General features: G+C 60.4%; 3 protein-coding genes across 4 annotated transcripts; 2 read left to right on the top strand and 1 right to left on the bottom strand.

Annotated features, from left to right (window-relative positions):
* Positions 1-201: 201 nt before the first annotated feature.
* NFKB2 (nuclear factor kappa B subunit 2) lies at positions 202-7,990 on the top strand. 2 transcript variants are annotated; one of them, XM_045568512.1, is made up of 23 exons: positions 202-333; positions 1,594-1,685; positions 1,953-2,034; positions 2,152-2,192; positions 2,450-2,548; positions 2,641-2,792; positions 3,046-3,152; positions 3,241-3,399; positions 3,690-3,794; positions 3,921-4,006; positions 4,089-4,227; positions 4,450-4,578; positions 4,708-4,917; positions 4,996-5,137; positions 5,518-5,632; positions 5,724-5,946; positions 6,097-6,266; positions 6,395-6,497; positions 6,625-6,776; positions 6,916-6,985; positions 7,207-7,379; positions 7,511-7,622; positions 7,723-7,990. In XM_045568512.1, exons 2-23 carry the CDS (start codon positions 1,665-1,667, stop codon positions 7,842-7,844), a joined length of 2,712 nt encoding a protein of 903 aa, XP_045424468.1. In that variant the 5' UTR covers positions 202-333; positions 1,594-1,664; the 3' UTR covers positions 7,845-7,990. The 2 variants fall into 2 exon arrangements, with proteins under 2 accessions (XP_045424468.1, XP_045424469.1); XM_045568513.1 differs by lacking the exon at positions 4,450-4,578.
* A 94-nt stretch (positions 7,991-8,084) lies between these two features.
* On the bottom strand, positions 8,085-25,140 carry PSD (pleckstrin and Sec7 domain containing). Its single transcript, XM_045568519.1, has 19 exons — positions 24,861-25,140; positions 23,554-23,631; positions 22,928-22,986; positions 20,944-21,680; positions 20,567-20,669; positions 19,738-20,098; positions 18,548-18,988; positions 17,191-17,385; positions 16,943-17,023; positions 16,659-16,771; positions 15,967-16,025; positions 15,764-15,853; positions 12,066-12,109; positions 10,467-10,657; positions 10,313-10,383; positions 10,051-10,208; positions 9,764-9,908; positions 9,339-9,482; positions 8,085-8,894 (listed from the first exon to the last, which is right to left on the bottom strand). The coding sequence occupies exons 4-19, from the start codon at positions 21,595-21,597 to the stop codon at positions 8,667-8,669; spliced, it is 3,078 nt and encodes a 1,025-aa protein (XP_045424475.1). The 5' UTR covers positions 21,598-21,680; positions 22,928-22,986; positions 23,554-23,631; positions 24,861-25,140; the 3' UTR covers positions 8,085-8,666.
* FBXL15 (F-box and leucine rich repeat protein 15) lies at positions 25,006-27,490 on the top strand. Its single transcript, XM_045568515.1, has 5 exons — positions 25,006-25,148; positions 25,243-25,373; positions 25,530-25,683; positions 25,963-26,468; positions 27,157-27,490. The coding sequence occupies exons 2-5, from the start codon at positions 25,321-25,323 to the stop codon at positions 27,344-27,346; spliced, it is 903 nt and encodes a 300-aa protein (XP_045424471.1). The 5' UTR covers positions 25,006-25,148; positions 25,243-25,320; the 3' UTR covers positions 27,347-27,490.
* The last annotated feature ends 85 nt before the right edge of the window (positions 27,491-27,575 follow it).

Here is a 27,575-nt window from a genome sequence, read left to right as displayed (position 1 = left end):
GCGCTCGGTCAGCGAGTCCTTCCTCGGGCTGGTCCCCCGGCCAGAGCTCGCGCCTGGTGGACAGTCATCCCCGCGGCCCGCCCAGCGCGAACTCTTCCCCCCTGAGGGGCGCGCCCAAGTTGCTCCCGGTTGGCTGCGCGAGGCCCGAGTTAAACTTTCAGCCAATGAAAAACGGCACGGGGCGTGACGCACGGAAACGTCACGGGAATTCCCCCCTCCGGGGGGCCGGATAGGGGCTTTCCCGACTGCAGTCCCGGTGGCTGGAAGAGGTGTCGCGACCCGTCCGAGGCGGGTCGGACGCGGGGATAAGCCGGAACCAGAGCCGCCGCCACGGTGAGTGGCCGGGTTCAGACCCCTGGGTGGCCGGGACACGGAGAAGGGCGGGAAGAGGGCCTATAACCGACCGAGCCCGGGGCTGGAGAGCCGCGGATGCACACAGCCAGGGAGGGCGCACACTCAAAAGGGCGCGCATGACGAGCCAGGCACACGGATACACGTCGACATCCTGGTACAGAGACACGCGGGCCGTGCGTACGTACACCTGCACCTGTGCCGGCGTGCGCACAGCAGCGGCCATGCAGTCGGACTGTCACACACATGCATACGCAGACGTGCTCACCGGTGCCCTTACACGTCAAGACTGACATGTACCCACCTGTATGCAGACATGCTCACTTGCACATTCATGTTGACGCCAATCACACACAACATGCACACACAGCATGCACCCAAGCACTAGGGCAGAAATCACACTTGTAGAGCTGTGATGGAAACACACGTGTATTACACACGGCTGTGAGATTGGGGTGGGAGCGTGCAGGGGTCTGCCAGTCGCCTGGGCACCCAGAGCCGGTGCGGTGTGGGGATCCACGGCTGTTGAGATGTTTTGGGGAAAGGGGAAAGAGGAGCCTATCAAAAGGAGACACCTTTCTTCCCCTGCCCTATGGCCCCAGAATCGCGTTTTCGGGGCAGAACCCCTGGGGCCCCCCACTGGGAAGAGCCCCCGCCTACAGGCCACTCAAAGAAGAGGCCTTCGACAGCAGGAATGTCCCCCCAAAACCCCCCGGGGTGAATCAGCCGTGGCCTCCCTCCCGGCAGAAAATCCCAAGGTTGCTCCAGGCCGAGGGAGGGGAGGGGGGCGGGAGGCAGACCTGGGCTCGGACTTCGAGCCTCCCCCAGTCGTGAGGCCCATCCCCTGCCCTGGAGGGAGGAGAGGGCCTCGCCCCCATAGGGGCTTCCCTGACTCTCCTCGCCCCTTGGCCTGCGGAGAAGCAGCCGGCGCCCGCAGGCCGGTGCTGGCCTCCCGCCCCTCCCGCCGCGGGGGCGGGGACCGCGGCGTCATTTCCAGGCCCGCCCTCTCCGGCTCCGCCTCCCCCTGGTATTTTCGGGACTTTCCTAAGCTGCTCTAACTTTCCTGCCCCTTCCCCAGCCCGGCCCAGCTCCGGATCTCGCCCTCCACCGGATCTCACCCGCCACACCCGGACGGGCTGCTGGGGGAGATCGGACCCTCCCCCAATCTGGCCCCCATCTCCCGCCCACCCCCGTTATGATCTAACCCCCCTCCCCCTGCCACTGCCCCCCACCACCACCTAGGCGGGCGCCTAAAACTCTGGGAGCAGCACCCGGCCGGCCGGAGCCACCAGAGCCGGGCCTAGCCCAGAGACATGGAGAGTTGCTACAACCCAGTGAGTCAGGCCGCCTGGCCCTGAAACCGGCCGGCGGCTCCCGGTGTCTGTCTGCCTCTGCTGAAGTCCTTCCTGCTCCTTTACACCTGTGTGCCTTCAGATTACCCCAGCCTGCCCGTCCGTCTGTCTGCAAATTCTGCTTCCCCAAGGAGCTTTCTCTTGGGCCTGGGGAGGAGGAGGAGTGACTACGGAGGGCTTGGAGATGGGAGGTGGGGCTCTGGGGGTGGCTCAGAATCGGCCGCCACCCCTAATCTGTCTCCAAACCAGGGTCTGGATGGCATCATTGAATATGATGATTTCAAATTTAACCCCTCCATTGTGGAGCCCAAGGAGCCGGCCCCAGAGACACGTAAGTCCCCTGATCTCCCCTTGTCTTAGAGGGAGGAGGAGGGAGAGCCTGTGGTGTGCACTCTGCCTGGGGGGTGGGCTTGGAGACTTTGGCTCAGCAAGGCCTCTTTGTCCCCAGCCAATGGCCCCTACCTGGTGATTGTGGAACAGCCTAAGCAGGTGAGTGAGCAAAAGGGATGATGTGGAATGGCTTCAGCTTTGGGGACAAGTTGGGTAGTTGTAGCTGGCTGGCCATGGGGGCGGTCACTGGCGAAGGAGGCCACAGTGGGTTGGATGGTTGGCTACTGCTGATTGCAGTGGTGTGGTTCTGGCTCGGGGCAGACACTACCAGTCATTGTGGTCACTGCTGGGCAGGCATGTGGCTGGCGGGGGTGGTCTTTCCTGATCACAATGTCACTCTGCCTTTGGACCTTCAGCGAGGCTTCCGATTTCGATATGGCTGTGAAGGCCCCTCCCATGGAGGACTGCCAGGTGCCTCTAGCGAGAAAGGCCGGAAGACTTATCCCACTGTCAAGGTGAGCCAGGATGGTGCCGGAGGGTGAAGGGTGGGCTAGTGGACAGCATGTCCATGTCCGGGGGCATGACTGACAGCTTCTGCCCCTCCCAGATCTGTAACTACGAGGGACCGGCCAAGATCGAGGTGGACCTGGTAACGCACAGTGACCCGCCTCGTGCTCATGCCCACAGCCTGGTGGGCAAGCAATGCTCCGAGCTGGGGGTCTGCGCCGTGTCTGTGGGGCCCAAGGACATGACTGCCCAGTAGGTGCCCCCTACCCCTGGCCCCCACTGGTATGCCCCTTCATTGCCTGCTAGTCCCAGGCCCCAGCCCACCTCTGTGAGCTTAGCATCTGACCAAATGGAGACAGAGGTTGGCCCCAATACCCAAGGGCCCAAGTGAAAACTAGAACAACTGCCTTGAGGAAAAGGCTGAGCCGAGCCCTGGCAATGAGGAAGGTGCCTCAGGAGGAAAGGACTGCATGGGCAAAGGCCTCTGACTCTCTCTTGTCCCCAGATTTAACAACTTGGGCGTTCTACATGTGACCAAGAAGAACATGATGGAGATTATGATACAAAAACTTCAGAGGCAGAGACTCCGCTCCAGGCCCCAGGGCCTTACAGGTGTGGGACAGGGGAGTCACGGGAGGTGCTCATGGAAGGAGCAGGAGGGAGGAGGAGCCCAGGGGTCACATGTGTACCCCCTGCCCAGAGGCTGAGCGGCGGGAGCTGGAACAGGAAGCCAAGGAGCTGAAGAAGGTGATGGATCTGAGTATTGTGCGGCTACGCTTCTCAGCCTTCCTTCGAGCCAGTGATGGCTCCTTCTCCCTGCCACTGAAGCCAGTTATCTCCCAGCCCATCCATGACAGCAGTGAGTATCCTGATTGCCTGGGATGCCATACCTAGGTACCAGAGGGAATATGAGGGGTGACCTCAAGCTGTGGAGTCAGATAGGCTTATGACCCTGGCCCTGCCACGTATGAGCTGCATGATCTTGAGCAAGTCCTTTCCCCCACTGAGTATTGCTTGTGTCTTTGGTCAGTGAGGATGCTAGCGGTTCCTGCATCTCCTGGGGTTGTTGATGAGTACAAAGCACCTGGCTCCATAAATGTGGCCATGACTACTATATCATCTCAACTAACCTACGTCCCACCCCCATAGAGTCTCCAGGGGCCTCAAACCTGAAGATTTCTCGAATGGACAAGACAGCGGGCTCTGTGCGGGGTGGAGATGAAGTTTATCTGCTTTGTGACAAGGTGCAGAAAGGTGAGGCTGGAGCCCAGGCTGGGAGCTAAAGACATTGGGTGTAAAATTGGGGCCAGGGAAGCTCCAGGATAGATGGCCCTGGAGATTGCACCGGGAGATGTGGCCAAGCTTCAGTTTTCCCCGTAGATGACATTGAGGTTCGGTTCTATGAGGATGATGAGAACGGATGGCAGGCCTTTGGGGACTTCTCTCCAACAGATGTTCATAAACAGGTACCCAGGGGCCAGGGCCTAGGCTGGGAGCTGAATTAGGTGAAGGCTTCACTGACACCCTTTGTCGTCCCTCCCACAACAGTATGCCATTGTGTTCCGGACACCCCCCTATCACAAGATGAAGATTGAGCGACCTGTAACAGTGTTCCTGCAACTGAAACGAAAGCGTGGGGGGGATGTGTCTGACTCCAAACAGTTCACCTATTACCCTCTGGTGGAAGGTGGGGCTGGGTTGAGGACCCCAGGGGGCTGGCAGTAGAGGGTTGGCAGGGCTGAGCTGGAGAGTCCCAAGCACTAGACCAGGGGACCCAAGAGCCAAGTCAAGAATGGGGAGGGTCCCAGATGGTGGTTCCTAGGAGCCAGCCTGAGGGCTTCTGGGGGAAGGACCCTGAGGCATGACCCATGAATTGGGGTTTTAACATCCCATTTCCTTCTGCCCCCAGACAAGGAGGAGGTGCAGCGGAAGCGCAGGAAGGCCTTGCCCACCTTCTCCCAGCCCTTCGGGGGTGGCTCTCACATGGGTGGAGGCTCTGGGGGCGCGGCTGGGGGTTATGGAGGAGCTGGAGGAGGAGGTGAGGGGGTGCTGGTGGCGGGAAGGGGGATGGAGGAGGGAGGGGTAAAGGGAAGAAAATCTGTGGAGGAAGAAATCTGGGAGGGTCCTGGCTGGTGCTCTCTCTTCACAGCCTTGCGTATACCCACAGGTGGCAGCCTCGGCTTTTTCCACTCCTCCTTGGCCTACAGCCCCTACCAGTCGGGCGCGGCCCCCATGGGCTGCTACCCGGGAGGCGGGGGCGGGGCGCAGATGGCCGCCTCTGTGCCCGGCGGGGACGCTATGGAGAAAGCAGCAGAGCCAGGCGCGCCCCCTGTGACCGTCCAGTGCGAACCGCAGGCCCCGGAGATCCTGCAGCGAGGTACGGCCCCCGGCATCCGGGCGGTCGGGACCCCGGAGTGGGGACCTAGCCCTTGCCCACGGCCCCTGTCGTCCCCAGCCCGGGAATACAACGCGCGCCTATTCTGCCTGGCGCGGCGCAGCGCCCAAGCCCTGCTGGACTACGGCGTCACGGCGGACGCGCGCGCGCTGCTGGCAGGACAGCGCCACCTGCTGACGGCGCAGGACGAAAACGGAGACACGTAGGCCGGCGAGAGGGAGGGCTGCGTGCTCGAGGGAGGGCTGGGTAGGGGATGGGAGGTCATGGGGTGCGGGCAGGAAAGGGCCCTGGAGCTGGCCAGACCGCGCTTCAAGTCCGGCTTAGCTATTAACTAGTTCTGCTCAAGGTACTTAGTCTCTCCAAACCTCAGTTTTGTCAACTGTGAAAGGGGCACAGTAATACTACTTATCTACTTCAAAAGGGTTCTCGGAAGGATTGAGTTCAGGTACACCGATGCCCTTGGAGACGTTCTGGGTTCAGCAGGCCCCAGCCAGGGAGATCACAGAGGCAGTGGGATTTTGAGGGCAGAGGATGCTCTGAGTGGCTGGGCTTGCTAGGCCAGACTCCCTCCCCAACCCCCAGGCCGCTGCACCTGGCCATCATCCACGGGCAGACCAGTGTCATTGAGCAGATAGCCCATGTCATCTACTATGCCCAGCACCTCGGCGTTGTCAACCTCACCAACCATCTGCACCAGGTTGGGGGGTACCCCCTGGTGAGGGGTAGGGGTGTGGAGGCAGGTGGGCCTAAGCCTGGGGCAGGCCTGGCTCACCCTGCTTTGTCCCCAGACACCCCTGCACCTGGCAGTGATCACCGGGCAGACGAGGGTGGTGAGCTTCCTGCTGCAGGTGGGTGCAGACCCAGCTCTGCTGGATCGGCACGGAGACTCAGCCATGCACCTGGCGCTGCGGGCAGGTGCTGATGCCCCCAACCTGCTGCGCGCCCTGCTGCGGAGTGGAGCCCCCAGCATGCCCCAGCTGTTACAGCTGTTACACATGCCTGACTTTGAAGGTGAGTTCTCCATCTCATCCAGACTACGGGCAGGGGTGGGGACCAGGAATGGTATCTGGTGAGTGCCTAGAATGGACATGTGGTGTCGAGGCTGACTGGTCAGGGCTGGTCCGGAGCTACAGCTGCAGGCTGAGTGTGCTACATCCCTAGGGCTGTACCCAATACACCTGGCGGTCCGTGCTCGGAGCCCCGAATGCTTGGATCTGCTGGTGGACAGTGGGGCCGAAGTGGAGGCTGCAGAGCGGCAGGGAGGCCGAACAGCCTTGCATCTAGCCACAGAGATGGAGGAGCTGGGGCTGGTCACCCATCTGGTCACCAAGGTGGGACTAAGGATTGTGGAAGGGGTGGGGCCAAGGGTTGTGGAGGAACTAAGGATGGTGAAGAGATGCTTGGGAGGGGGTGGCCAGTTGGACGGTGCTGTGGTCAACTACTCCCTTGCACCCCACAGCTCCAGGCCAATGTGAACGCTCGTACGTTTTCGGGAAACACACCCCTACACCTGGCAGCTGGGTTGGGATCCCCGACCCTCACCCGCCTCCTTCTAAAGGCTGGTCAGTCTCACCCTTAGGGACATTTGAACAGGGTTGGGGAGGGAAAGAGGTACCTCCCTGACCCCCCACTTTGCAGTGCTTAGTGTGGGCCCCATTGCACCTCCTGATGACTCCCTCCCTCCCAAAGGTGCTGACATCCATGCAGAGAATGAGGAGCCCCTGTGCCCTTTGCCCTCTCCCCCTACCTCTGATAGCGACTCGGACTGCGAGGGGCCTGAGAGGGACCCTCGAAGCAGTTTCCGGGGCCACACACCTCTTGACCTCACTCGCAGCACCAAGGTGAGGCCAACCTGGGACTAGCAGCAGCAATGAACAGGGCACCTCCTGGGTGTGGGGGTGGGGTCCTGAGTGTGTGGACTTAAGATAACTGGACTTGGGGACAGGGTTGGAAGTAGTAAAGGTGAGGCCATCTCCCCAGGTGAGGACCTTGCTGCTCAATGCTGCGCAGAACACCCTGGCACCTCCTCTGACCCCACCTAGCCCGGCAGGTGAGATGTCATCATGTACTCCCAGGCCCCAGCCCCCTCCCCACCCAGCTGTCTCCTCCTTCAGGACCCTGCAGGATGTCTCCTTTCACCCACCCCGTCCTTAGCCCGCAGTGGCCCTGACTTCACTGTCAGATCAACTTGGGAGAAAGGCGGTGTCCAGGTGGCCCTGTCTCCACCCAACTCTTGAGGTAACTGACATGTCTGTATTTATGTCTCCTCAGGGCCAGGGCTGTCACTTGGTGATACAGCCCTGCAGAACCTGGAGCAGCTGCTAGATGGGCCAGAAGCCCAGGGCAGCTGGGCAGAGCTGGCAGAGCGGCTGGGGCTGCGCAGTCTGGTGGACACGTACCGAAAGACGGCCTCACCCAGCGGCAGTCTCCTGCGCAGTTACGAGGTGGGTCGTAACTGGGGCCCTGCCCCAGCCCCGGCTTCCCCTCCCCAGTCACAGAGTCTGATGTGCGCTTGGCCTCAGGGCTCCCAACCCCACACCCTAGTTCATGCCTCAGGCCTCTTCCTTCTCCTCAGCTGGCTGGTGGGGACCTGGGGGGTCTGCTGGACGCTCTGTCTGACATGGGCCTAGAGGAGGGAGTGAGGCTGCTGAGGGGCCCCGAGATCCGGGATAAGCTGCCCAGCACAGGTAAGGGGGCTACCTGGAGGATGGATGTGGGCTGGAGGCTGGGAGGCCTAAGGCCTTGATGACCCCCTTTCCTTTCCCCTGTGCCCTCCCGCCCCCACAGAGGCGAAGGAAGACAGTGCTTACGGGAGCCAGTCGGTGGAACAGGAGGCAGAGAAGCTGGGCCCACCCCCTGAGCCACCAGGAGGGCTCTGCCATGGGCACCCCCAGCCTCAGGTGCACTGAATTGTCACCCACATGCCGGCCTCCTTCTGGATCCTCTGTACAGCACCCCCACCTCTTCCAAATCTTATTTAACTCCCCATGCCCACCCCTCAGTTCAGGCAAATAAAGGATTCTCAAGGGAAGGAGAGGGTCCCCTTCCCAAGTTATCGCAGTCCCTATGTGACTCTTGTCCCTGGAACCAGCCACCTACCCTGGCCGCAAGCCAGGCACTGGAGAGCAGAGAAGGAGGAGGCCCAGTCGGCAAGTCCAGAGCAGTTTTAATGGGGCGGAGGCTGTACAGAGGGCAGGGCCCACTGAGGAGGGAAGGCAAGGCCGCACTGTCCCTGGCCCATGTACTGGGCCTTGACGTGGACGCCCTTCCTCCACCTCTGGAAAGAGAGAGGGTGAGCCCTTGGGGAGGAAGGAGGGAAAACCAGCTCAGCCCCAACTCCTGGCCTCTGTCTGAGCCAGGCCCCAGGACGGAGGGGGATTGCTGGTGTCAGGGTGGGGGTGGTCTCAGCAGAAAGCAGAAACGTTGTCAGGCCTCCCCCACGCAAAAAAAAGCATCAAAAGTTCAGGGGCACTGGCCCCTCCTGCCCCCACCCCCGCCCCCCCAGTACGAAAAAGTGCAAAACATTATCACAAAACGGGGGTCTCCGAGGGGCCCTCAGTGTAGGCTCCTGAGGCCCATGCCCCAGCCCTGGCCTGCCCCGGACACCGCGTCCGGCGCGGTCGGGCCCTGGGCCACAAGGCCCTCGTGGGTGGCCCGAGGCCGGCCCGGGCTCAGGCAGGGCCGTGTCATCCTGCCAGTGCCCACCAGGCACCCCCACCCCCACCCCCACCTCAGGGCTTCCTTCGCCCGCTGCCTGTCCCTGCCCGAGACTCTGAGCCCTGACGAGCCCGGGGCTGGCTGGAGGGGTTAGGCTGCAGGGAGGGACTGGAGTGAGACGGGGGGAGTCCGTCCTCCACGCTCCCGGCCTGGGCCAATGCTGCCTCTACGGCGTCCAGCTCTTCACTGCCCGCCTTCAGCTTGACCCGCAGCAGCGCCGCATACATGCCGTAGCGGGATTTCTGAAGAGGGGCAGGGCTGTGAGAGCCTGCTCTGCCCCCTCCGCCCATCCCACCCCATGTGGACAGGGAGGGCCACTAGAGAGGGATAGGAGATGGCAGGGTCCTGTCCACCTCTGAAGCCCCAAAAGCCCCCAAGAACTGAGATGGCCCCCTGGCAGGTTGGTGACCCTCTTTCGGCTCTCTCAAGACTACTAACTGCAACAGCTAAAGTTTCCTGAGCCTTTACCAGAGTTGGGGAACGCAGCACTTTACAGACATGTCACTTCACGACCCTATTGGGTGTGGAATGTTGTCTTTGTTCCACAGAAGAGGAGACTGAGGCTCAGAGAGAGTCAGCAGCCTGCCCAACGTCATCCAGCTGGTCCCACTCATAAGCGTCCATGCCCTTCACCTAGTCTGAGCCTGTGTGTGGTGACAAAGAGGTGCCCAGGCAGGGAGGCTCACCTCAAACTCCAGGTAGGCCTCCTTCTGCCGCTGCTCGTCAGCCTCCTTGCCCCTGGCCTTCTTGCTCAGGTGGGCAGCCCGGTGCTCCCGCAGCTCACTTGCCATGGCCTTCAGCTTGGCCTCATGGGTCCGCACCTGCTCCTCCTGGCAGCCAAGGGGAGCATGGTCAGGGTCACTCCAGCCCATACAGTGCCTTTGTGCAAATTTTTAAAAAGATGCCCCTTCCTTTGGATGAACAAAGCACCATGTCTGGGTTACTAGGTGGCACGGGGAGTTGGGGCTGGGTTTTAGCCTCCACTCGCCCCTGTGGCCAGGTTCCTGGTGCAGGGGACAGCTACATGGTCATACACAGCAGCTCTGAGAGCAGTCGGCCTGGTTCTGTCCCCTCCATCCCACTGGCACCAGGTGGACTGAGCTGGGGCTACCTGGGAGAGGCGGGTGGCAGCGCTGGGCAGGAGAGGGCGGCTGAACTTCTTCTGGGAACTAACAGCAGCTGGGAAGGGGGGTGCAGAGAACATGGCGGCCACCACATTGATGCGAGTGATCCAGGACTGCATCTGCTCCAGGCTCCTGGGGAGACAGCACAGCCCCTTGGGACCTGGGCCCAGGGTTCTGGGCCTGAAAAGAAATGAGGCAATCCAGGGACAAGGGAGGGGAGCGAGATGGAAGGTGGGGTGAAGGGGTCCGGGATGGGCAGGAGGAAGGCACTCACGGGGCCTGGAAGAGGAAGACCCGCCAGTCAGCTGTGCGCAGGTAGAAGACATGGGGCCTCTTGCTGTAGTCGCTGGCTCTGGTGGCCAGGGCATGGTGGATGCTGATGGCATTCTTGAGCTCCGCCTCCGAAAGGGCCTTCCCAGGCTGGTACTCCTCCTGCAGGGGTGCCCATCTTGTCCTGCCTGGCTCCAATCCCAGCCCGTCCCACCTATGCCCCCCCATGGCCAGCCCAGCCCCAAACCTTTGGCCTGGCCCCGCACCTTCTGCAGGTAGAGGATCATGCCCTTGAGGATTCCGTGGAAGCTCTTCCAGCCCCGCTTGCCCCGAGGTGCTGGGGGAAGGAAGACAGGTCAGGGGGGCCAGGGACAGGCCCACTCCCATCCATTCCCCAGCCCCTTCCACCGGGCCACGTACTCTTCCTGCAGTCGGGGTCTGCGTGCACCTTTCGCACCAGGGCCCCGTGCTTGTAGACTGCGGCCCCAGGCTCGGGAGTCAGGTCCAGGAAAGGGCTGGAGCCGCTGCCACTGCCCCCGCTGACCCGCTTGATGACCTTGGGGTTGGGGTCGGCCAACTCAGACAGAGAGCGTCTCAGCTCCTCCTCGTCTCTGCAGGTATAATCACCTCAGAGGGGGGCTGGCCATGGAGCCATCACCCCCTGCCCCTTCAGTCCTGGCCTCTGCCCACCCTGAAGGCTCCTTCAGTGTTTGTGGAGATGCTGGGAGGGGGGGTCCCATCACCCTGAGGATGCTGTCATGTCTCCCACCTCAGATCAGGTCTCCCCAGGGTGTAGCTGTAACTCTCCCCCTCAGAGCAAGGCACCTGGAGGCAGCCTGTCTCCTCCCCGAGATTAGAGCTCTGCAGTATAAAGCCACAACTGTCCCTTCCTCCCCTCATGTGTCACCAGCCCTGTCCTCTCCATTTCTGCACACACCCCAACCTTCACACCCTTCTCCACCAGGACAGACACATGTCTGACTCAACTCTGTCTCAACCACATCCAGCACTAGGCTTTGCTCACAGTGTGTTGGCTAAATGGTGGCAGAAGGAGGAAGAAGTAGCTTCCTAGTGCCCCCCCCACCCCCGTACATCCTGGTTTGCAGGCTCTGTCAGACAAAAAATTGGATTCTATCTTGCCATTTCCTTGCTCAAGAACCTGCAGTAGCTCCCTACTGCCTCCCACCTGGAGCCTACACTGCATTTCCCCCAACATCATCCTCTTCCACCCTTCATTCCAGCCAGGCCTGCCCCCTCATGGTCTCCCAATCCCACTCACATCAGCCACCACACCTTTGCCTCCCAAATACCAACTTCCCCTTTTCCCTTCCCAAATGTTTCCCCTCGTTCAAGACTTGTGTCAGTCCCAACCCTCCAAAAAGCCTTCCCTGATCTCCCCCTGCACCCTAATCCTGAGCTCTGCCTCCTCCTGTGAGGTCTTCTCTCCTAACTGGAGCTCCTAGCTAAACTGCACAGTGGCTCTCAGCAGGTATCAGCAAATACGGCAATCTACTGGCTGTTACAATGAGGGCTGCACCCTCAGACTGGGGGCCCCAAGGCCAAAAGTGGACCTCCTCTCTCAGACTGGACTCTCTAACACTTCAAGCCTTGCTGCTTCTATTGGGAGCTGCCAAGAATAGACATGGTTCCTTGTTCTGTGACATCTAGGCTTCCTAGGACCTAAGTGGGGCCACTGCTGCTACTGGTCAAGGCTCTACTTCCAGAGGCTTCTGCTTTCCCACTAGGGTTGCCAGGGGACCTCCCTTTTATGTTTCAGCACACACACCCACAACCCCAGCTTGTCATAACAATCCAGCTAGAGACAAGACGCAGAGCCCCAGGTCCAGGCAGGCATCCCCAAAGAAGGAAGTGAGGCAGCCTCACTGTCTCTCGTGAATTCTCACCCCTCCCCTGCCCCAAAGCCCCAAGACTCACAGGGTCCACCCACTTCTCCTGGCCCCCCAGGCAGCCCCTTCCCCAAGCCCCACCCCTAACCCACCATTCAGCCCCAGGACTCACATGGCCCACTGCAACTTTTCATTCTTGATGGAGCTGTACAAGGCCTGGGGAGGGAGGAATAAATCAGGGGGCTGTGGGTCAGTCCTGGGGGAGGGTGCACCATGTACCCCAATGTCACAGCCCTCCCTCTCAACTTGGGAGAAGAGACAGAACTAAGGGGGAGGGGCAGCAGGATATAATGACCAAGAACACAGGCTCTGGACAAGGCCCAGCTCCACCACTTTAGCTGCAAGACTCTGGACAAGTATCCATGGCGAGGAATGAACGGAGTAACACGTGGCCACAAGCAGTTCGCACAGGGCATCCTGGCACAGGTTGATGCACAATAAAGGGTAGCTGCCATTATCACCTTTATTATTGTCAAGGGGCTATCCTGCTCAGACCCTGGGCAGAAGGACGGCTCTGGAGGGGATGGGAAGGAGCAGCCCTAGGAACTCTCCCTCCCCTAACCACATGCTTTCGCCTGTTTCCACAGGATAAATCCACACACAGCATATGGGGAAACTGAGGCCCCAGCATAGAGGACTTACCCTCTCAGCTTATTCCTTGGTTAACAGAGAGTACATTATCATGGCTTCCAACCCCAGGACAAACTGAGGCCCCCCCCTAACCCAGACAGCCCTACCAAGCCAATTGCCAGGGCGATCCAGCTCCTGCCCGTGTGCACACGTCATGTTATTGGGGAGGGAACACTAGTCTAAAAGCAGCGGTTTTGGCTTCCAATCACTGCCCAGACCCAACTTCCTGTGAGCTTCTGAACCAGTCACTTCTCCATACAGGTAGCCTGGAGGATCCTTGGGAGGCTTGAGGTGGTCAGAGGAGAGAATAGGCTCCAGGAGTAGTGTAGGGGACCCCTCTTCTTGGGAGTAGCCTGGAACATGGGTCCATGCCAGCGCCTCCAACTGTGGGGGTGCTTCCGCCAGCCTGTCTGAGTGGGTGTGTCCCCAGCATGTGCATGTTGGGCTAAGTGTGTGGCATGTGATGCTGCCTGCATGTGAGCTGGGTGCAATGGTGACGTCGGCACCTTCTCTGTGATGGGACACAACCCCCCTTCACTCCCTCCAACACACCACAGTGTCTGACTCTCTCACTGCCCACAGCCATGCCCAGCCACAAAGCTAGCCAGGCATCCCACCGGTGCACACCCTGTCCACACCCTGTCTGGGGGTGGGTGCACCCCACAGCCTCCACCGCGGCCCCAGCACAACCCAAGCTAAGCAACACATAGCACTCCCAGCACATACCCAGCCCAAACACAGCATGGCTTAGACCCCTAAACCCTCACTTCCTAACTCTCTGGCCGGGAGGCTGATGTGGCCACCAAGATCCAACCTGCAATCCTTGTCTCCAGCCTTCTAGTTCGTCCCCTGCCCCGTCTCAGGACCCCCTTTGGCCCACAAGCACACCTTCCTTGGAAGGTCCTGAACCCCATCGCAGAGTCCCATGTCATGCTCCCATCTAGAAAACCCTCTTCCTCCCCAAAGACCTTTTGGCTTGTGAAGCCCACCTTGGTCCAACGGTCTCTGCCCTCCCTGTCGCCCCCAGTCCATACCCGTGAGCTCTGTCCCTGCCAGGCTCCCCCTTTGGCCCCATCGATGCTCCCCTCGGCTCCTGCCGCCCTCGGTGCCTCCCTCAAGCCGCCTCCTCGGTCGTCCCCCAGCCTGGAGTGGGCCGCGGCCCCAACGCCCTCACCGCCTTTTTCTTCTTGCGGCTCTGCAGGCGGCTGACCACCAGGTCGGTGTAGAGCACGGGCTTGAGACTGCGCGAGCGCTGCGGCCAGCCGTAGCACAGGGTCTCCGCGCCGCGGTGGGTGCGCCCGTAGCGCACGGAGCACAGCGAGCGCGAGCGCAGCCGCCCGGCGCTGCTGTGGATGCTGTTGACGCCGATCATGCTGGCCCGGCCCGAGCGCCACGGCCCCGGGCCATGCCCCCGCCCGCCCTTGGCCCCCGGGCCGCCCCGAACGGCCAGCGGACGGCTCCTCCGACAGCCAGCGCGAGCGGCGCGGCGCGGCCCGAGCCCGGCCCGGCCCGGCTCCCACCGACGCACGGAGCGCGCGGCGGCGGCGGCGCTGTCTGCTCTGCAGCTCGGCGCGAGCGGGAGGGGGGCGCCGACGGGGAGGGGAGGACGAGGGCTGGGGGCGGGGACGGCGCGAAATGCAGGCGCCCGACCGTGAGGGGGGCCCTCCGCGCCACCACCGGGAGGGGCCTGGGGAGGCCAGCAGGGGCGCTTGCGAAGGGGCGGGCGGCTCGGGCTGCTCGGGGGAGACTGTCAGGGGTCGCTAGGAGCTCTAGGCCTGGGGCGTGAAGGTGGGCTGACCTCGCAGGGTGTGGAACTCCCTCCTGGCTCCTCGGGATGGGGGTGGAGATGAGGGGAGGGGTCGGACGGACGGGCCCGAGGCCCTTTGACACTGAGTCGGGAGGGCACTCCAGGCAGGATGGATGGAGGCAGCCAGGGAATAGCCCTGGCGTCATCCAACATACCCGCAGATACCCCCCAAACGCCCCACATATATCCCAACTCACATCCACATACCCCAGTTCGCGCATACACCCCAACGAACCAGACGCACCAATTCGGTCACACCAACTCAGACACTTCAAATTCAGCTGTACATCTCAAATGTACAATCTTTAACTCAACATACACCCCCTACTCACAGGCATATGTCAAAAATCAGACACATCGAACTCAAAGATGTAGAACCCATCACACAAACACCCAGCCTACACCCCAACTCGGATACACACTAAATCATAAGCCCTAAAGCACAAATACCCCAAGCCATACAAACCCCCTTGATTCACTGATGCCGCGTCGCACATACACAGCTCAAGCATACCCTAAACTCATGCAGCACCTCAACTCACAATAGACACGGCCACGCAGACGGCATCCTCAAACTCAGCAGCCCAATACACCCCAAGCTCACAGACACGCCCTACGACACTCCTGTGCAGTTACATGTATGTAGTGGCCCAGAGACACCTTTGTCCAACCTGGGGGTTTCTTCAAGTGAGCCCAGGACTCCCCGACATAAAACACCACCGGATCGGGGACAGGAATGAACCCACGGGACTGGAAGGCCCTCTTCTCCCACCCCACCAGCCCCTGTGTATCGTCTGACCCCTCAGGTGATGGCGCTGGAGTTGGTGCCCGGGCCTGGGGCCTGCCCACAAGGGAGCCAGAAGCGCAGAATCAAGTCCCAGCTTTTCGCCAACTTGCTGCGCAACCTCAGAAAAAGCCTTTGTCCCTCTCAGGCCCCCTCTACCTCCGGGTCCCTCCAGCGCATCGGTACCAGGAAAGTCTTTGTGGCTGTACACACACTGGGGTGGGCAGCGGTGTGCCTGAGTACCCCCTGCCCCATGCAGGGACCCCCTTCTACCCCCAGTACACCCTAGAGGAGGTGAACAGACAAGGCAAAGGCAGGGTCCAGGACCGCCCTCTCAAGTGATTTCCAGAGCCGCTCCCCTCCCCCGCTGCGCGCAGCCGCGATTGCACAAGTGTGCGCATGTTCCGGGAGAGCCTGCGTGTGGGGGCTGGGGGAGGGGGCGGTCCCCAGGCTGAGTCACTAGAGCCCAGGTTCCCGCAGCAGGAGCCGGGGGCCTGCTAGCCCCACCCCTGCCCTCCCTCCGACTCTGCGGCCGACTGGATCCTCCATCCTTCCCCTCCAGCAACTTCTACGCTGCCCCGCCCCCCACCTTGAGCAGCTCCCTGGGGAAGTCGCCGCCATCGTTGAGGCCCTCCAGGTTCCCGATGAAGTCCCCGCAGGTCATGCGCTTCCCGATGTTCTAAGGGAGGGAACAGAGGCCTGTGAGCTTGGAGGGCCCTCGGCCTTCCTGGCCTTTAAGTCTCCGGAGAAGGGTCTGTTTTCCCGGCTCCTGCCCGTGCACACCCCACTCACGTGGCCATGGAGATCCGTGTTGAGTAACATGAGGGCGCAGGTCAGCGTGTGGGCACCGTCTAGGAAAAAGCTGACATTCAGCCACCGCCACTTCCCAGGGACTCTTCCCACAGCCATCTTCCCTAGCCTCGTAGTTCATCCCCCCGCCCCCGCCCCCGCCCCTTTTCAAGACCCCCTTTGGCCCACAACCACCTGCTCCTAGGTCCTGAATCCCATTAGTGAACGCTCCCCAGAAAAGACCTCCTCCTCCAGCAGATCTCTCAGCAAGGACCTCTCCCTTTTTTCAGGACCCCTTTCCTAGATCCCTAAGGTAGTGCTGGGGGCTGCCCACTCCTGGCCCCCACACTCGCATGCCTCTATGCATTGAACACAAGTAAGTCAACCCCACACTTACCTAGATCGCTGCAGCCAGGCAGAATCCCCACTCAAGCCAAGCACTGTCCTGCACGTGTATGTGACCAACTGCATACAAACCCCTGCCTCTTCACAACACTCTTGACCCTAGCAATATGCTTGCCCCGTGTATAGTTCCACATACATGTAGCCATGTCAGCACTGTCTGTGCACATGCGTGTTCACATGCCTACACATTCATTCCCTCCTGCACACGTACACATGCTCCTATACACACGCTCAGTGCTAGCCCATCTGCCTCTGGCCAGCTGGGACAGTCCTGCTCTCGGCCTCCTTACCCTCTGAGGACAGGGCTTCAGGATTGCACTGGAAGTATCGCTGGGAGAAGTGGGCCAGCACACGCTCCCGTTCCTGGGTCTCACCCATTAAGGCCAGCTCCTTCAGAAACACCCTGGGGACGGGGAAAGAGGGAGGATGTCATCCCTACCCAAGGTTCTCTTACTGGCTTGGGCAGGGTGATGTCAGCTCAGGGGAGACACAGGGGCTCAGAGGAGGCACAGCTGGCGCCCTGCACACCAAGCCTAGAGAGTGGGGGCCTGTCCTCAATTGGCTCCACACCCACCTGAGAGCTTGGTCCAGAGTCATGCCCGTGAAGACAAAGAACTTGAGGTACTCCCCAGCCACCAGTTTGCTGAAGTCATTGCTGTGGGCAGGGCAGAGAAACAGGTCGGGGTCTCAAGAGACAGTGTCAAGGGGTCAGCTGGGGATTACCTAGAGACCCAGGGGCACTGGATGGAGAGGATGTGGAGGTGCTGTCCCCAGGATGCATTCCCTCCACCCCCTTCCTCAGTCCCAGCCCAGTGGCTTTACTTCTTGCCCAGGTGCCGGGCCACATCGGCCTTCCTGAAGCCATCTAGTCGGTACAGCCTCTTGGCCAGGCGCTGCGCGGCCTCCAGATCCGCTTTCTGGCCATTGGACAAGGTGTCCGTGCTTCCCAGGGCCAGCCGCTCTGTGCTGTCCAGCTCTGAGTCCGAGTCAGACACCAGCTGGCTCAGGGGTAGTTCGCTGCCAGGGTAGAACACCAGCTCAGGGGGGGGGCAGGGCCCTCAGGGGCCATCTAGTCCCTCCCTCTGTCTCCAGGTCCAGAGGATGGAGAAGGGGAGAGAGGGATATGGGGAAGGCATTTTTCTTTTCTTCAGGAAGGAGACTGTACAGGTTCTGTCCATCAGTCTACTCCATCATTACCACCTCTCCATGGAAGTCCTGCCTCAAAATCTAACCCACATCCATCTTGTTGCTGTGGGAGTTCTGGCTGCTTCCCCAGAGTTTCCAGAGGCCTAAGTTTGCTGTTAGATATAGACCCCCATCCCTACACTGGCCCTACTCAAAGCATAGTCCTCTGTCTCTGAGAATATGGACAAAGACAGAATAGATGGGTCGCAGGGAGGAACAGTAGAAGGTCAGGCAAAGATTTCAGGGCAGCAGGGAAACCCTCCTGCTCCTAAGTCTTTCTTCCTCCCACCATTTAGGGAGAGGAGTCTCTCTTTGGTGCTCCCCAAAGAAGCAGCCTCTGGGGTTAGGGGGACTGGGGGTCAGGTGCACCCCTCATCCTCTTTCTCTCTTCCTCTTCCCTTCCCAACCCAGCTGCTCTACTCGCAAAGCCACCTGTCACCCCAGAGACAAGAGGCCGGAAACTCCTGGTTGCTAGGCAACGCTGTCTCCCTGGCCACCCCCTCCTGTTGCCATGGCTTCCATGACTGAGAGGGTAGCTGGCAGAGTGGAGAGCAGAAAGGTTAGACTGTGAAAGGACTTCCTGGAGCAGGGTGAGAGATGCCTGATTGGGCAGGGGGCAACATGGGAGGGAGGCAGTGGGAGAGGCAGGTGGCTCCATCTTTGGTGAAGCGTCCATGCTGGGTAGGGTAAGGTCATGGGAATTCAAAGCAGGTTAGAGACTGCCTGGAGAGGAAAGGGCGCTCCAGGGAGAAAGGAGGATGTTCTCTGGGGATCCTTCAGTCCTGAATCATGGTTTCTCAAGACACTAGATTTGAGACCAGGGGTGCTATCATCCAAATGGGAAAACAGGCATCTGTACCCCATAGCCACCCCTACTCAGGGGTCAGGAGTATTAACTACATCCTCACAGTCAGGATCTGTCCCTTAAATCAGCTCTAGTACAGAGCTGGGGCTCTGGGGGACTTAGATCTGAGGGACCAAAGTAATTACTCACCTGCCAAGGGGTGCCGCCCCCAGCCCAAGGCTGTCATCTGAGTGGCAGGGACTAGGGGGCTCCCTCTCTGGGGCCGGTTTGGCTCTGGCCTCTGCCTCTTCCTCCTCCCCTCTCTGTGTCCAAGGACCATCAGCAGCGGAGCTGGTACCAGAGTCCAGTTCCAGAGGGGCAAGCGGGGCAGGAGCAGGAGGGTCAGGCCGCAGGGTCGGGGGTTGGGGAGGCAGCTCAAAGGTGAAGAAGGGGCTCTGGGTTGGGCCAGGTGAGGCCAGGGCCTCCAGCGAGGCGAGGCTGGTGTAGGAGGTGCCCTTGGCCCGGTGTGACTCCAGGATAGCTTCGAACACACAACTGAAGGAGTCAGGCCCATCAGCTGAGGGGCTGGTCCCAGGTAGAAAGGGCACAGGAGATTTGAGAGGCCCGGTGTGAGGCAGCCGGCTCCCTGGCCTGCAGGGGCAAGGGAAATCTTTGGTCAGGGCCCCGGAGCACAGGTGTCAGGCAGGATTTCATTGAACTCAGGCTGACTCTGTTAAGGGGATTATCATCCCCTTTTCACAGGCTCCCAACCCCCTAAAAAAAAAGACCCTCTTGGATATAGAATCCAAGCTATTCACTGGCCCTGGGGCATCCCAGCCCTATCAGTCCCCAGCACCCCATCCTCTCTCTCCCTCCTCCCTCCCTCCCTGCTAATCTCCCTTTCTCCTCCTTTTCCCTGATCCGCTTCCCTCCTGCCATTCCATTTCTATTTCTGGCAACATCTTAGGAGAAGATGAGGCTCCAAGCTGCAGTGGGGTGTGAGACGGAAAGGAAAGCCCCACATGCCCCACTCTCCCACCAGGACCCAGGATCTGGACTGATGACCGCCCCCCCCGCACCCCCCCTCCCCGTCCCCAGGCTTGATCCTGGCCTCTGGCCCCACACCTGACCCCTGTCCTGCTAGAATTCCTTGCCTCTTCTTCCTGGCTGCCCCGACTGCCCCTGGGTTCTTGCTGATACCAGCTCCCCACATCCCCAGTGTTGCGCCAGGCCTCCCGCCGCTGTGCAGAATCTCCTGCTCCCCACTCTGCCCTGCAGCACTGCAGCCTGGTCCTGCCGCTCCTGGCCCCGTCCTCATCTATCCCAGTCCCTTTGACCCAGCTCGGCCTCTGGGCCAGTGGGAAGGAGCAAGCCTCTTTCTCCCAGACTCCCTCACTCACCGGGCCCCCTCTGAGGCCTCAAACACCTCGTCGTCCACATCCTCTTCCCCACCTGCCTCATCCTCATCTTCGTTGCCACTGCCCAGGCTGGAACGAGGGCCAGGGCCTGGGCTGGGCCGGGGGGCAGGTGGGCGGGCAGTGCCAGGCAGGCCCTCAGAGCTGGGCTGGCTCTCGATGGCCGAGTCAGCCTCCTCTCGCTCAGCCAGCACCTCATCGATGTCAGTCTCGCGGTAGCACCTCAGGGGCACCGTGTCCAGGTCTGTCTCGGAGTACTTGGCCGCTCGCCCCACAGCCACCCCAGAGCCCTGCCCTGAGCCCACCCCAGGAGGAGATGGGGGAGCCCGCTCTGGGGGCTTAGCACCTGTAGTATGCATAGCATCCAGGTCAGGAGGTTGTCCTTGTCAGCTCCCTGTCCTGACCCTGTTCTCAGAGCCCTCCCCACTGCCTCATATTGGCAGGAAGTCCTTTCACTGTCTCGCCACCACTCCTCCTGCTACAAACTTAGCTTGCTCCTGGTGCCAGTGGAGCTCATGTCAAACCAAGTTCTTGTCAAGCAGCTTGGAGGAGCCTGAGGAAGACCTGCCTCTTCACTGCGTGGAATGACCACTGGCATCCTCCCCACCTCCCTCCACTGCCCAGCCTCCTCTGGGTGACCCCACCCAGCCCTATCCCCCATCATAACGCAGATGGAAAGGTTGAGGGCTAGGGAGGCCTGGCTGACTCAGGAGCCCAGGAAGGGACCAAGGGAAGTTTGAAGGCAGGCTCCCTCCCAAGCCTCAGCCGACGTGGGGACGGCCCTGCCCTGTTCTTGTCTCAGTCCCGGCCTTACCTGAGCTGGGGGGGTCCAAGGAGCCATAGAAGAATTCCCATTTGGCTCGAGCAATTCTCTGGGCATGAGAGGAAACTTCCCGGGGGGAGGACCAGGTGTCTCCCTGAGCCAAGAGGGAGACACAGGCACCCAGAGAAAAAGCCAGACATACAAGGACACAAGAATATGAGACAGAAACACAGAAACAAAAACACACAGTGACAGAGATGGAGGTGCAGAGACACAGGGACAAACACAGAGGGCAAGAAGGAGACAGATTTAGGACAGATTAAAGGATTCAGAGTGGACAGCAGACAGGCTCAAGTCCGACAGGGGTCCAAGCCTTGCCCCTTCAGTGGATCACTGGGGTCCCAGGGAACCCAAGGGAGGTTGCATACCTGGTTCAGTAATCCAGTGTCAGCAGGTCCGCGGAATAGCGTGGCCAGGTGCTCACGGGGTCCCCCCAGTCCATTGGGGAGAGAGGAATAAAGGCCATCTGTCCCAACCTGGGGTGGAACTGGTGGGCCATGTAAAGGTTCCCGGCTGCAAGGAAGGGCTGAGCCTCCTCTGGCTGGGAGCGGGTCTGATGTGGATGCCTCCAGCCGTAACTTGCGATTGGAGACAGGCCCAAGGGCTGGGGCGGGCCTGGGAGGAGAAACCCCACCCAGATCCCAGCTCCGACTCAAGCCTCCGGGAGCAGGTAGCCCATTCAGTGGCCTCACGCTGGCCTTCTCCACAAAGCGGAAGATGACCATGGAGCTCTGGGCCCCTGGTGGGGGCTGCCCAGTGGGTGAAGAGGGTGCCCAGGGTGAAGGAGCAATGCAGGGTGAGGGGGGGCCACGCAGAGGTGTACAGGGTGCTGTCACACGTCCCAGTTCCCGGCCTCGGGGACCTGGACCTGCCACTCGTCGTAGCAATGAGCCTGTGCTGCCATACATGCTGGCTGGGGGGCTCTGGGGCACTGGACCTTCGGGGAGCCAGCGGCGTGGGCATCGTGGTGGGGAAATGGCACAGTCGCCTTCCGAGCAGAAGCGCATGGCACCCTGGGCCATGCTGGGGCCGGGGGTCAGGCTGGGGGGGCAGGGATGGCGAGGCCAGGTGGGGAGTGAGGGGGCTGCATGCTCTTCAGACAGGCCTGTAAGAGAGGAAGGGGAGCAGGATGAACTGCCAGGAAGTTAGATGGGTGGGACAGCAGAGACAGGGAAGGGAAAGTTGGCTGGGGCATCTGAGGACCAGGGACCTAGCCCTCCCTGGGAATATGGGATCACTGATCCCACACTGGGGGGCTACTTCCATGAAGGCCTGAAGATAAAAGAACTGTACACCCAGTGGGCCCTTTGGCTCCTCTCCTTCTGCCTGGGGGCCCTGAGGATCACCCTGGGAGGAGACAGGAAGCTATTCCAGAAGTTGAGTGAGCCCAGAGTTACTGTGGCACTTTGGAGCTACTTCTGGTGTGGGGGAGCTGGTACCCCACCCTCTGGATCAGGATTATCAGCCAATCATCACACCATACAGCTCTGGGTCTGCTATAGTTCCTCTTATGGAGCCCCCTCACTCAGGGAAGGGGAACCCAGGCCTCCAGGAAGGAGAAGGAGGAAGAATGAGGGTCATATAGGGACGACGAAGGGCTTAGAGGCACAGGGTGGAGGGGAGGAGAAAGGCCTGATCAGAGATCCCTATCCCCAGTACATACATGCTGAATGGCAAAGGGACATTCTTGGTTTCCACACAGGTATACATTGGCACACGCACACACATGCACTCATGCATATACACACACACACATAAAGACAAATATGTCAGTATACAGTTAAACACATTCATAGGGAACACCCTCCGGCACACACAGACAGACACACATATTGCTCAAAGACACACCCTCATGCACTCTGACAATCATAACAAATATGTGTGTAATAGAAAGGCACATGCCTTTTTTACACACACACCATCATCAAACAGGAACACACAAAGAGATACCCAAATATATACACAGGCTCTCATTTCCAGTACACACAGAGATACAGTTGTATCAGACACTCACAGAGACATGCTGATCACAGTCACATACAAATACAGATGTACATGTACACACATACTCAAGCAGGGACACACATCCTCCCCCCACTTCCAGTTCCTGGGGTCTCCTGGGGAGGGGGGAAGACTGCACCACATCCTTCTCCTCCCCCTCTCCCCCCAGGAGTATGACAGATCTTGTCCAGCCCAGGAGGGACCATAAAGGGGTAAAGGGGCCTCTGGTGGCAACACAGGGTAGGGGCAGAGGTCAGGAGCAGCAACCCTGCCAGGCAGGTTCCGGAAGCTCAAAGGGGGCCCAGCGCAGTTCTCCGTGCAGCCCCCTCTCAAAGCCACCTCAGTACTCACCGCTGCTCGCCTGGAGCTGAGACCGAGGAGAGGCAGAGGAGAGGCTGGGCCCTGCTCAGCTGTGAAGGCAGCGCGGCTCCTGCTTGCTCCAGGCCCGCCCGCCTCTCAATCCCTCCTCCTACCCCCTACGCGCTGCTCAGGCAACGCTAATCCCCACCACCCCCCGCCCTCTCCCAGGGCCCTGAGTCCCGGAGGCTGCCAGCTTCCCTCGTCACTAGGTCTCCGCTGAGCTCTCCCGCCAACCTAAGACCCGCCCCAGACAAGGGGGAGGGCGCATGGAACCCCTGGTTCAATTCTCCAGACCCTCACGTGCCCCACCCTACTCGTGTCTACGTCCTTCTCACCCACTGACCCCTGTGCCACACGTATGGCCCAGTTGCACACGCGTGTCCCGCTCCAGACCCCACGCGTGTCCCTAGGAGACTGCCACATGACCTGTTACATGCCACACGCGCTCCCGCCCCCACGAGCACGCGGACGCGCCAAGCACACGGTATGGGTGTAGACCAGACCCGCCTCTTAAATCCAGGAGACCATCAACTATGGAAGGGAGATCTAGGGAACACAGTCTTGAACCCTTTGGGGTTTTGAGTCTTGGACCCGGAGACCCAACCCTGACCACTCACCCTAGGTGCAGCAGGAGGGATGTTAAGCCAGACTTCAGGAAGAACTTCCTTACTGCCTGAGCTAGGTGTCTCTCCCGCCTAGGGGTAAGAGGTTAGATGGAATGACCCCGGGACTGGAAGAAGTGGGGGACAGGCAACCCTAGTGCCCTTGACCAGGGTAGAAGGGGTCGGGCTATTTTAAGAAAGCGCCGCTCGAGTTACTATGGCAACTACTCTCCTTAGGAAGGCCAGGATGGGAAGGTGGCGACCTCGGAAGGAAGAAGGGGTCTGTTTGGGCGGTCAAGGGGCGCAAGGACGTGCGAGGCGGGGGCGCGCGGGGCTCACCGCGGGGAGGGGTGGCGCGGGCTCCGCGTGGTGCTGAAGGGGACAGCGCCAGATTTGTCGCACTGCGCAGGCGCAGAGGCGCGAACAAAGAGGGGAGGGGGAGGAGGCGCGCAGCCGGAGCTGGTGCGCGCTCACGCGGCTCTATTTTTGCAGGGGTCAATCCTCCCAGCTACCCACTCCCGTGTAGGCTAAGGAAGAAGAGGAGGCAAGACCCTTACCTAACTTGACCTTCTTCTGGTCCTTCCCTACACCCTTCTAGCTGCGATAGGGGGTGGGGGAGCATGGAAAGAATTATGGGAAAACCAGATGTTCTCTATCCCTGTCTCGCCTGAATTCTGGACAAGGCGCTTCCTCTCCAGGGCCTCAGTTTCCCCATCTTTAAAATGGAGTGATAGCACAGACCTGCCCACCTTACAGAGGCGCCTGAAGCCCTGATGGGATAACGGATGAGAAGCAGTTTTCGTTATGAAGAGCCAGCTGAAGCGGTTGCACGGAAGGAGAGCGCAACCCTGAGCGATGGCAGTGGCCCTCGCGTCCTTCACATTACCCCACATCCACCCCGTGGATGATGGGGAGGCACTACTCTAGGGGTTCCCACAGAGCGGACCCTGGGACGAGGACCTCGGGACGCGGTGAAAGGGCAGCCCAGAAGCTGAGTCCAGAGCTTTGGGCGTCACCCCAGACCCTACAACTAAACCCAAGGCCAGCTAAGGAGTACACCTAGCGGACTGGGCTAAGTACTTATTTTTCTCAGGATTCTGGACCTCTGGAGGAAAGGAAAGGGACCCAGCTGGATATATAGTCCTTCTTAGCGCCCCCTACTTGTCTCCCCCAGGGGTAAACCTGGCCTACACTGTTCCGGAGTGAATAGACTGGATAGCTCGGTACTTCACAATTAACCAGGAATGGGAGGTTTGCGCGTTTGCTCGATGAAGTAATAAAAATTCTAGCTTTGCCCATTTGTTCATTATTTGAACAATTACCTATTGAACACCTATTACGTGCCAGAAAGTAAGAGCCAGGATAGTCTCTCCTCATTTTTCAAAATCGCTAAACGCGACTAGAGGGCAGAGGGGAGGCCCGTAACCTAGGAGTTCTGGCTCCGCCCCTTCTGCGTTTGGCCTTCCCTGCTCCTCCCATCACCGCTTCACTCAGAGGCGGCTACTGGCCCAAGACGACGACAGAAACCAGTCTCTGATGTCTACCGCATTCTCCAGCTTCGGGCCTCAAGCCCAGTAGCAGAGAAGGCGAGGTCTAATGTTACGCCACCGGTCTGTTTCGCCTCAGTTTCGGGGTCCATCTGGAAAGCTTTCAGATAGGTTCCTCAGTGAGACGGCACTCGATTGAATCGGTCTGTCTCTGCAGGCCAAAGAGGCGGGTTTGCCGCGGCCGCTCCTAGGCCAAAGCGAGACGACCTTACTGCGCACGCGCAGTAGACAGCCGATGGAGCCACCGATGGAGCCGTCCGGAGGGGAGCAAGAGCCCGGAGCCGTCAGGTACCGAGCACTGGAGGGGCCGAGGGAGGGAAGAGGGACCTGGGAGAGGCAAGCTGAGCCGGGGTAGGGTCTAGGGGTTGCTCTATGCTTAGGAGCATAACAGGGGCGTACTCGTAGGTAAGTGGCCTGAGGACGCCAACGCCCCTTTACCCGCAGGCTCCTGGACCTGCCCTGGGAAGACGTGCTGCTTCCACACGTCCTGAACCGGGTCCCGCTGCGCCAACTGCTCCGACTGCAGCGCGTTAGCAGGGCCTTCCGGGCGTTAGTGCAGCTGCACCTGGCCGGACTGCGCCGCTTCGACGCCGCTCAGGTGAGCCGGGTGCCGAAGCCCCGCCCCCATCAGGGTACCGCCCCCGCCCCGCCCCCAGCCCAGCTGTATGCACTTCCGGACTCCCTTGGGCCGCTGGGGAAGCGATCCACGCAGCAAAGAGTACTCCCAAAGGGCGAGCACTGGGTAGCGACTCAGAGGGAACGTGCGGTCTCTCCCGGGAGGGCAGGTGGCTGCCAAGAAAGAACTCTTCAGGGGTGGATAGGCAGCGCCCGTCCTGCCTTCTGGACAGGCTGAATTGAGCTGCTTCCCCGCCCTCAGGTGGGTCCGCAGATCCCACGGGCCGCTTTTTCCCGGCTGCTGCGGGACGCCGAGGGGCTGCAGGAGCTGGCGCTGGCGCCGTGTCACGAATGGCTGTCAGACGAGGACCTGGTGCCCGTGCTGGCGCGGAATCCGCAGCTGCGGAGTGTGGGGCTGGCAAGCTGCGGGCAACTGAGCCGCCGGGCGCTGGGGGCACTGGCCGAGGGCTGCCCCCGGCTGCAGCGCTTGTCGCTCGCACACTGTGACTGGGTGGACGGGCTGGCGCTGCGCGGCCTCGTGGACCGCTGCCCGGCCCTAGAGGAGCTGGACCTCACTGCCTGCCGCCAGCTCAAGGACGAGGCCATCGTGTACCTAGCGCAGAAACTCAGCGCCGGCCTCCGCAGCCTCTCGCTGGCTGTCAACGCCAATGTGGGGGACGCCGCCGTCCAAGAGTTAGCACGGAACTGCCCGGAACTCGAGCACCTTGACCTTACCGGCTGCCTCCGCGTTGGAAGCGACGGCGTCAGGTGCCTGGGCCTGGGGGGGATGGTGGGGTGGGAGGAGGGCAATAACTCAGCCTCTGGGGGTAGGGGGGGCTGTAGTTGTCAAAAGGCTGGACTGGGGGTTCTGGATCTTCCTGCTAACCACAGCACCCCAATCCTGAACAGAAAAGACCTCTAGGATTGCCCAGGCCAGAGAGCCCACAGTTTAAAAACTTTTAACCAGCATTTACACATTGGAAGATTTCACATGGAAAGTCGATTTCTGGCTTTTCTTCAACAAGGGGTAAAATGTACAATCCTAGGTGGAGCTGAGGAGCAGGTACCCCTTTTATTTTTTATGTATTTTTATAGAGAGTGGTCTCCCTATGTTGCCCAAGCTGATCTCAAACTCCTGGGCTCTAGCGATCCTCCCACCTCAGCCATCCAGAGTAGATGGGATTACAGGAGCGAGCGACTGCGCCCCACTTAGGTTTCCCCTTTAAAAGAGGCCGGAAGTCTCCAGCTCACTGGAGGCATGGAGTATATGACCCCAATACAGGCCTCCTCCCTTGTGTAGGGAGGAAAAAAGTATGCCCTGAGCTGGAGGGACACCTGGACTTGGCTGGAGCCAGTCCGAGGTTGAGTGGGTTCGGGGCCTCGCCCCTTCCCCAGCTGTGGGTGCGGTGGGGTGTGGTGGCCTTGTGCCCCTATCCTCACCCCACTCCTCTCTCAGGACATTGGCCGAGTACTGCCCCGCGTTGCGCTCGCTGCGGGTGAGGCACTGCCACCATGTGGCCGAGCCCAGCCTGAGCCGCTTGCGAAAGCGCGGTGTCGACATCGACGTGGAGCCACCGCTGCACCAGGCCCTGGTACTGCTACAGGACATGGCGGGCTTTGCACCTTTTGTCAACCTGCAGGTCTGACCCACCTGCTGGCCGGAGCACAGCTGGACTGTGTGGCTGGGGCCTGACACTTGAGCTGTAGGGAAACTGAACTGTGGGGACCTCTGGTGAGAGGCCAGTGCCCTGCCCCACCCTGGAGCTTCAAATAAAGAGCTTTTTACCCCCTCTTGCCTGGTGCTGCCCTGTCGCAGACTAGGGGATGTGAGGCTGGGGAGGGAAGGTCAGGCAGGCATAGTATCCCAGCCCTGAG

The sequence above is a fragment of the Lemur catta genome, chromosome 14, assembly GCF_020740605.2.
Source record: "Lemur catta isolate mLemCat1 chromosome 14, mLemCat1.pri, whole genome shotgun sequence".
Classification (NCBI taxonomy): domain Eukaryota; kingdom Metazoa; phylum Chordata; class Mammalia; order Primates; family Lemuridae; genus Lemur; species Lemur catta.
The sequence above is the reverse complement of the archived record's forward strand: the minus strand, read 5'-3'. Positions and strand labels throughout refer to the sequence as shown.